The following is a 10041-nucleotide window of genomic DNA, read 5'->3' as shown; positions in this document are numbered from 1 at the left end:
GTCAGCTGCAAAACTCAGTGCAATGTTTTTAAACAAACTGACAAACCACAAAGCTACCCTGCTGAGTGCTCTCGCTGAGTACAACTGTCAGAGAGGGAGATCGAGAGAGAAAAAAAAAGAGGTGGGGGGGGGGGGTGTAAGGGAAGAGAGAAGGGGAGAAGCGAGAAGGGGAAAAGAGAGAGGGGGAACACGGAGCGAGGACAACAGAGAGGGGGGATACGGAAAGGGAGAGACCAAGAGATCACTCCTGAAAGCTACATCAAGTGTGTGGGCAGAGATTGACTACTTATGCAAGCAAAAACAATGGCAAGTACGTCAAAATCCATTTTCAATATATAGTGACAAGAAGGTAGGTCAATAAGGTAGTCTTCTCCTTTAAAGCTTATTCACAAAAATACACATTTGTTGTTTTTATTCACAAGAAGTTTTTAATGCCTTTAGCTTTTAAAATTTGCTCACCGCCCCCCCCACCCCGGGCCAAGCAAAACTCGTAATGCGGCCCTCTCCCAGAAAAAGGTTGGACAACCCTACTATAGATCTTCCAAAATCCCAGATTGTAGAATATTCCCTGTGAACTGGAAGGTAGCAAGCATAGCCCTGCTATTCATGGAAGAGAGGAGAGAAAACAGGGAATTATAGGCTAGTTAGCTTGACAAATATTAGAGAAAAACACTTATTAGGGACATGATCACAGGACACTTAAGTCAACACAAATTTAAGTGTTTGACCATGTTTTTTTTTAACAAAGGAATCCTTTGCACTTGTAACTGGCAGGGTAGGTATGGGTTTACTAGGAGATATGGAGTACTTGGATTTTCAAAAACATTTTGGTCAGGTGCTACTCAAGAATTATTACACAAATATAGAGCTGATGGGATTAGACACAATGTATTAACATGGTTTGAGGATTGGTTAACCGACAAACCAGAAAATAGGAATAGGAGTCATTTCGGGTTGGCAGAAGCTACCACAAGGTGCTTGGGCCTCAGCTATTTATAATCTGTATAAATGTTTTAGATGAAGCAACCTAGTGTAACTTATCCAAGATTGCTAATGATACAAAGGTTGGAAAGTAACCTGTAAGGAGGATGCAAAGAGACTGTAGAGGAGTGGGCAAGAACATGACAGATTGAACATAATGAAGAAATGAGAAGTTATCCACTTTGGTAGGAAGAAAAAAAACTAGGAAATGTTGGTATTGACAAAGTTAACACGCAGGCACAGCAAAAAATTGGGAAAATGATTTGTTATACTCCAATCCCATTTTGTAATAATGGCTAAGATTAACAAGTCTTACTGCAATTATAGAAGGCCTTGATAAGGCCACACCTGGAATACTGTGTACAGTTTTAGTCACCTTACCCAAGGGTGATACGTGCCTTAGAGAGACTGTAATGAGGGCTCACTAGATTATTTCCTGGAATGAGCTTATCCTACGAGGAAAGATTGGGGAATTTTTTTGTTTTTAAATTTGTTCATGGGATGTGGGCATCACTAATGAGACCAGCATTTATTGCCCATCCCTAATACAGTCCGAGAATACAGGTATTTTGGAATCCACGGATATGGAAATAGTGGGAAGGTGGAATTGAGGTAGATGAGCCATCATTTTTATTGAGTGGTGGAGCAGGCTTGAACAGCTGAATGGTCTACCCCCATCTCTTAGATAGGGGGGTGGGTGGAGAAAGAGGGGGGAGACACAACCTGTCTACCACAGAGCAATTGCTCTCCATCATTGGAGGTGTTACACAGACCAAGGACTGATCTGAGGGTCTTCCTGTTGCAAACAGCTCAGTAGCATATTAGGTACTTGCCTAAGATTTCAGTGCTGTACCTTTACCCCAATTACAGCAGTAGATTTCATTTCCCCCCCACAGCTGACCACCTTTCAAAAGGAAACTTACAAGATAGTGGGTGGGTATAGTTCAGACAAGCTTAACATGTCAGGGTGGGGAAATTTTCCACCTAGCAGTTCAAGCTGGAGTAAAAGCAAAGTATGAGTTTAAAATAAGCTCAGCTCCTGCCCCTAACCAGGCCTTCAATGAGAGACTCAGCAACATTTTCATTTTGTGCAACTGACTTGTCCAAACATTGCAGCATAAAATTATAGCAGCTGTTTTCTACACAAATGGGAACTTTACATTTGTGAGGTATACTTAAAAATTAATTTGCTAAAAAATACTTTCAGAAAATTTCTCAAAGTGCTATGTATAGTTGATGCCCTGTAGAACATACAGGGCTCTTAAAGTAGTCTGGAACCAATTTGGATTTCAACGATATTCAGGATTTTAGATGTTGGTAGGTGGTCCTTTTCCATTACTAAATCTGGATGGAGTCAAGTTAATTAAAACAACCAAAATCCAATTTATTTAAACGTGCAATCAATACCCAAAAGCTTTTCATCACCCATACATATTTGTGAACACATTACAGTTCAGATGTTTGGTTCCTTTCAAAACTGGTATTACTGTAGAGTTTAAAAATACATTAAGCGTCTATATCCATAGTGAGCTGTTCCTACAGGTTAATTTGTTTTCTGTGATATGTACCTTTTTAAAAGCACACATTTGCGGTTATATTCAAGATCCCAGTTATCAAGAATGCAGAATAAAGTTGACTAATGCTTCAGAACCATTAAACTGCCTGTTAAAGGCTGCCAAACTGCAGATAAGTCAGTCATTCAGCTGCTAGTCATTACTGAGGTACATCAAAAGAGTCAAAAAACAAAAAAAAAACAATCTTCCATTCTTCAAACCCTTGAGGTTAAAATATTTCTTAGAGTAACTTATCAAATGTATGCTCTTTAGATCTAGATATCTAATCTGGGTGACACAGTTACAATGTGTGCAACAAAGAAAACAAACTAGTTCTTGTTCTGAAGGAAAATAAAAGCAAAGTCGATGTTCCACAACATGTTCCACAAAACCATGGTGTAAAATTGTTTATTGAACAAACTGATCTCTCATCTGGTAGACAAAGCATTTGCATCAGAATTGCTGGCAAAGTTAATGGTAAGTTGTAATGCCAACTTCTAGGTGCGAGGAGATTATATATTTGGCTACTCCTTGGTCTCCAGATTTTTAAACACATTTTATTGGCAGACAAATTAAAGTGCATAGAATTGCGGTTTGATTATTTTAATAGAAAGTTACAGCTCAGTTAAAATAGTTAATAGAATACAGAAAGCATAATTAATTGTACAATAAATCTGAACACTGATTGTACTAATAGCAACAGTACCAACAAAGGAATGAACACAAATGTTAACACAATAAAACTGTATTACATTTGTGCTTCAAATATTACAATATAGTATATACAAGTCATCCAAAATAAACATCTCATGCCAAATGACAAAAAATTATAAACTGTAAGCAGCAAACAAAAAAGGGAATGGTTCCCCTCATGACAAAGCTCAATATATACAGTAGGTCTAAGAGACATTCAAATTAGAACAGGAACAAAAATTACTATATACGGTTTTCTTCCCACCTTTATTCCAAACATGGCCATCAGCTCTGGGTACTGTATGTCTATTCTATTAGTTCCTGTTTCAATTCATATTTACATGTTAAGTAAACAATACAGAAGTTAGTGCTTAGAACTAATTTGACACAAGTGGCCATGGAATCAGCGAACCTGGGATGTGTAGCCTTCTTTCATCAAACCTTCCTCATAGTCTGTCTGGCAGAGAATCATATTGTTCTTGAGGAAAAATTTATCTCCAACACAAAACCTGAACAGAGGGAATTTAAAAAAGTGGTGAATATAGAGGGCAACTCAACAGAGAGTCTTTAAATAGAAATAAAGTAAATAAAAGCTATTAGCATCTAATCCACCTGTACATTTCTATTATACTTTGAGAACCACTTCACTGAGTCAGATATTTGGCAGTAACTGTTAGGTGTGAGGCCTGGGTTCCAACTTGATGAAAAATCCTCATTTATAATGTCTAATATGTATATATTAGAAGTATGCACAAAAATGTTCTTAACTGGAGGCTTTTAAGCAAATTGCAGTGCTTTTTGAATGTACCAATTTAAACTTCAGAAGCTCAAACCTACTCTACCAAATCCAGTAATACTATGTGTAATTATACAGAGCAACCCAGGTGACCCTAGATAGCAGGCTTTGTTGGTTTGATAGCTGTTTACTGATGATGTTCCAATGTACTGCCAGAATTCCCCTTGTAATGATGTTAAACAGATTGGATTTAATATCGAAAGGAACACAATGCTCTGTGATCCTCAAGTGGTAAATTAGAACCTTTTCACCGATATTAAATCCAGACAAATTGTGAGCTTAGTCTCTCCTCAATCCAACAGATTTCCAAATTTGCTCCAGTACTATGTTGACTACATAAGGGAACAGAGTAGCAAGAGGTTGTTTACAAAGGGAAAAAAATAGATTTTATTTATTTTTTTTTAAAAAAGAGCTTATTCTAAATTTCAGAATATTTGAGTCCTGTTGTACTTACACTAGCAAACAACTTTTAATTTTTTTTAGGTATAGATTTTTTTCAAGGCCATATATTTTAGTAGTGAATACATAGTCCCACAATTAATTACATAGAATGTACAGTACAGAAACAGGATTGTTCAACCCAACAGGTTTGTACTGGTGTTTATGCTCCACATGAGCCTCCGCACAACTTGCGTCTTCTAATATCAACATAACCTATTGCTTTATGTTTATCTAACTGTCCTTTAAATACATCTATGCTCATTACCTCAGCTACTCCTCGTGGTCACGAGGTCCACATTTTAACCACTGGGTAAAGAAGTTTCTCTTGAATTCCTTACTGGATTTATTGGTGACTATCCAATTTATATTAAATGATTATGTAGGTTATGATGTGCTCAATCCATCTAAAGATTTCTTGATGTTAAAGTGATTAAATTTAAATATTGAAAGCATTCAATATTGTTCAATCCACACTGAAAACGATACTAATGCAGCATTTATATAGACATGTACTAGGTAATCTATACACTCATTCTCACCTCAATCCGACAGGTTCAAGATTTTTCACTATTCATTGAAATGATAAGATGGAACAACCAAATATTTTTTGAATAGTCTGTAACTGTGTTAAGTAAATAAGAGGGTCAACCTAGCCAACCGTGACATTTTCCAACAGCTTGGCATTATTTGAATTTGCAAGTATTTCTTTATATGGTTATACTTTTTTTTTTTACTACAGGTTTATTTAATACAAAATTAGGATATTTTTGAAGGGAATACAAGTTCAAAAACCAAAATCTGATATAGATATGAATTTTCAGATTTCAAGTGGGGTTTGAGGGTGGGGTGGGGTGGGGTGGGGGGAGGGAGAGGGGTGCAGGAAGAGATCAATTTTCCACTCTAGACCCTACAAGGATTAGATAGAAGATCCATTTTGGAGGGCTCCCTGCCCACCCAGCAGTACATTTTTTCATAACTTTTGCTTAATTCACAAATTCTCTTTTCCTTATCCCTCACATCTGTGGAAGCTTTCCCATGTCTCACTCAGTATTTGCAAGCCTCGGAAAGTGGGACAGCCATTCAACCAGGCGTGTGCCATTACAACTGAACTCCATTACTGCCGTCACCTGTGTAGAGCATTTCTCTGGTCAGTGTGTTCGCAACACTGCAGATGGCCAGGGCAGGTGGGGAGGAGAACAGTAGTGTAGGGATATTGTTACTGGACTAGTAATCCAGAGGGTTAAAGCAAAATACCGTGGATGCTGGAAATCAAACAAAACCAGAAAATGCTGGAAACACTCAGGTCTGGCAGTATCTGTAGCGAGAGCTGATGTTTCGAGTCAGATATGACTCTTCTTCAGAACCAAAAGGTAGGACTGTGATGGGTTTTGTGCCGTTAATAGGGGGAGGGGGAGGAAGAACAAAAGGGATGTTCTGTGATAGGGCGGAGGGCAGGAGAGATTAAATGACAGAGGCCATGGAATAAAAGGCAAAGGGAATGATAATAGTTGTCGTAAACGACAAGCATTTGTCCACAACGTGTTAATGACAGAATAATGAACAGCTCTGTCCGTAAGAAAAAACATGAAAAACAAGTTTAAGAGTGACACATGGTGACCTATTTCCCACACTTCTGCTCCCAGAACCGCAATGGGGTTCACCTTGTCCTCACTTTCCACCCACCAGCTTCCACATCCAAAGGATCAACTTCTGCCAATTCCACAACCTCCAGCATGATGCCACCACCAAATGCAATTGCCCCTCCCCCATCAGCATTGCAAAGCGACCATTCCCTCTGCACCACCCTGGTCCACTCCATCACCTCGTCCCCTTTCCATGCAATCACAGGAGGTGTATCACCTGCCCTTTTACCTCCTTTCTTCTCACCATCCAAGGCCCCAAACACTCCTTCCAGGTAAAGCAGCGATTTACTTGTACTTCTTACAATTTAATATACTGTACTCGCTGCTCACAATGCAGTCGCCTCTATAAAAGGAGAGACATGCAGATTGGGTGACCACTTTATGGAACGCCTCTGCTCAGTCCTCAAGCATAATCCCAAGCTTCCAGTTGCTTGCCGTTTTAATTCACCACCTTACATTCACCCGCATTTCTGTCATCAGCCTGCTGCAGTGTTCCACTGAAACTCAACACAAGCTTGAGGAAAAGTAGCTCATCTTCTGATTAGCCACTTTACAGCCTTCTGGACTCAACATCCAGTTTAACAATTTCAGACCGCAGCCCCCATTTTGATTTTTCCCTCCCCACCACGTGCTGGTCTTAAACTTGTTTTTCATGTTTTTGCTTTCAGATGGAGCTGTTCATTATTCTGCCATTAACTCTCTGGACAAATGCTTGATCATTACTACAACAATCAACACTCCCTTTGCCTTTTATTCCATGACATCTTTGTCAGTTTAATCGCTCCTGCCTTCTATCCTATCACAGACCTTCCCTTTTTTTCTTCCTTTCCCTCCCCCCTTTATGTATAAAGCCTGTCCTGTTTCTACTTGCCAACTTTAAGGGCATTTAAGTGGTCATTGGATAGACATATGGATGTAAATGGAATAGTGTAGGTCAGATGATCGGCGCAACATCGAGGGCCGAAGGGCCTGTACTGCGCTGTAATATTCTAATTCTAATTCTAATACATTCCTTCGGTTCTGAAGAGCTGACTCAAAACACCAACAACTTCTCTTCAGATGCTGCCAGACCTGCTGAGTATTTACAGCACTATTTTTTTATTTTTTTTATTAGTAATCCAGAGGCCTGGACTCATTTCAAATTCCAGCACAGCAGCCAGGGAATTTAAATCTCTCTGAAATGATCTAGCAAGTCACTCAGTTATATATAAGTTGGCGGCTCACCACCACCTTCTCAAGGGCAATTAGGGATGGGTAATAAATGCTGGCCTTGCCAGTGACGCCCACATGCGGTGAATGAATTAAAAATAAAAGAAACAGAGCAAGATAGTTTCCCAAGCTCTCAATGTTTTGTGAAATGAGAATATGTCTTATGGTTGTAATAGTGGCAGCACCCAGGGGAGCCTGTGCAGTTATGTTTAGGAATGTTAAGTGACCAGATAAAATCTCAATGCAGAGTAGTTAAATTTGCAGACAATGCCAAAGTTGGTGGGGTGGGAGGTAGAAGATTGAGTTGAGGAACACAATTAGCCTTGAAAGAGTGGAGGGGGGGGGGGGGTGGTGGTGGAGAAATGGTGGTGTGGGGGAAACAGTGCAGAAAAATATACAGGATAGGAAATGGTATAGATAGCAAACCTAAAACTTGAGTTCAGGGAAAGCACGATAGTAGCACATGGAACATACGGACTGGGGAATGGCAAATTTAGGCATGAGGAAGACTTTCTTTAGAGTGAAAGAATCCAAGGAACTGTGGGGCAAAAACCAGAGTCAGTCATTCAGGAGCCTACTGGGTGCAGGAGGGTGTATTTCAGCACTTTTTGGAAGGTTCCCCTCATCTTGTGATCTTATGAAATAGGCAAAACAAATTTGATCCAATATTGGAGTGGTGTGGGGAATGCATCTATTAATGTGCACTGCAAATTCAGGAATTTAATAGCTGATTGATAAACTTGCATATGTGACTTCTCAGTTTTAATCTAACAGCATGAATCATCACATTAACAGAGATCGACAGTTTCTGCAGAGGATAAAACAGACCCTAATCGGAATTAAAAGCCCCCTTTATCTGTGTAGTTAAAACCCAGCCGCATGGAAGATGGCAGGATCCCCAAAGACACATTGTACAGCGAGCTCGCCACTGGTATCAGACCCACCGGCCGTCCATGTCTCCGCTTTAAAGACGTCTGCAAACGCGACATGAAATCCTGTGACATTGATCACAAGTCGTGGGAGTCAGTTGCAAGCGTTCGTCAGAGCTGGCGGGCAGCCATAAAGACAGGGCTAAAATGTGGCGAGTCAAAGAGACTCAGTAGTTGGCAAGAAAAAAGACAGAGGCGCAAAGGGAGAGCCAACTGTGCAACAGCCCTGAAAAACAAATTTCTCTGCAGCACCTGTCGAAGAGCCTGTCACTCTAAAATTGGCCTTTATAGCCACTCCAGGCACTGCTTCACAAACCACTGACCACTTCCAGGCGTGTATCCATTGTCTCTCGAGATAAGGAGGCCCAAAAAGAATAAAACCCAGAGAAAGTTAAAACGATCTACATGAATAAGACTGGCCTGAATGGTTGCAAACCTGTTCAGTTTAGATGGCCAGCAGGAATCACTTGTTTGTTCTTACAATACAACATCATGAAGACAATTCAATTACTGCCTTGTGATCGTTCAAGTAGCCATTTGTTGTTTGTAAAATTTTTCTCCAAGTTCACTGGTTGTTTACTCTAAATCAGGAACTAAAAATATTTCTGCTGGAGCTAATCCAGTCCTGTTATATATAAAAAGAAAACTGCTCATTTTCCTCTCCTGAATGGTGTAGCTCATGCTGGAGTACAATTGCACCGATACAGGGCAACCCATCCAGTCACTCACCTAAATGAACTTTATGTGTCAACTTCATACTTGAGCCAAGCTGGTGAATATTAGCAAGTTATGTAACCCTGTAGGAGCATGACTGGATCTTAACGTGAATTCAGTCACCCCAACATAGGAAATAGGCAGAGTAGGCTATTTGGCTATTTCTGCCATTCAAATAGATCATGGCTAATCGTCCACCTCAAATGGTATTTTCCCACACTATCCCCATATCCCTCGATATCTTTAAATATCTAGCAATCCACTGAACTCAGTCTTGCAGATACTCCGTGACTGAGCCTCCACAGCCCTTTGGGGAAAGAGTTCCAAAGATTCACCACCCTCAGTGAAAAAAATTCCTCACTGCAGTGCTTAATGGCCTTCCTCTTATTCTGAGACTGTGTCCCCTGGCTCTAGAACCCCCAGCCACGGGAAACATCCTTCCCTGTTGAGCCCTGGAAGAATTTTCTATGTCTGAATGGGATCACCTCTCACTCTTCTAAACTCGAGAATATAGGCCCAGTCTCCTCAATCTCTCCTCATAGGACAATCCTGCCATCCCAGGGATCAGTCTGGTGTACCTCTGTTGCACTCCTTCTATGGAAAGTATTTCCTTCCTTAGGTATGTAGACTAAAACTGTACACAATACTCCAGGCGTGGTTTCACCAATTCTCTTTACAATTGCAGCAAGACTTCTTTACTCCTGTACTCGAATCCTCTTGCAATAAAGGCCAACATACCATCTGCCTTCGTAGTTGGTTACTGTACCTGCATGTTAGCTTTCAGTGACTTATGAACAAGGTCACCCAGGTCCCTTTGGACATCAACACTTCCCAAGCATAGATGCGACCGTTAACAGGTTGCACTGGGAACACTTACTGTGACTGATTATTTCCCTGGTCCAGGATGGCTGAGGCCTGTTGTAGCACTTGAATCACTGGCTGAGGTAAATTGGTACAGACCAGCCATCTTACTGGTCTTTATGATGCAGTACCATACTGGGTGGTTCATTGATCAACTGAGCAATGGCAACTTGAGAGGCAATTTCAGTGAATCCACAGGTCGAAGATAAGGCTATAACACA

The 10041-nt window shown here is 40.4% G+C and overlaps 1 protein-coding gene across 8 annotated transcripts in view; it reads right to left on the bottom strand.

The window, feature by feature from the left end:
• Positions 1-2746: 2746 nt before the first annotated feature.
• Positions 2747-10041, bottom strand: part of lmo3 (LIM domain only 3) — a 70249-nt gene continuing 62954 nt past the window's right edge. For all 8 annotated transcript variants that reach the window (XM_068058958.1, XM_068058954.1, XM_068058960.1 and 5 more), the window contains exon 4: positions 2747-3736. In XM_068058958.1, the coding sequence (XP_067915059.1) occupies positions 3631-3736 (106 nt within the window). In that variant the 3' untranslated portion in view covers positions 2747-3630. The remainder of the gene's footprint in view (positions 3737-10041) is intronic.

The sequence above is a fragment of the Heterodontus francisci genome, chromosome 27 (assembly GCF_036365525.1).
Source record: "Heterodontus francisci isolate sHetFra1 chromosome 27, sHetFra1.hap1, whole genome shotgun sequence".
In the NCBI taxonomy this organism is placed as follows: Eukaryota; Metazoa; Chordata; class Chondrichthyes; order Heterodontiformes; family Heterodontidae; genus Heterodontus; species Heterodontus francisci.
The sequence above is the reverse complement of the archived record's forward strand: the minus strand, read 5'-3'. Positions and strand labels throughout refer to the sequence as shown.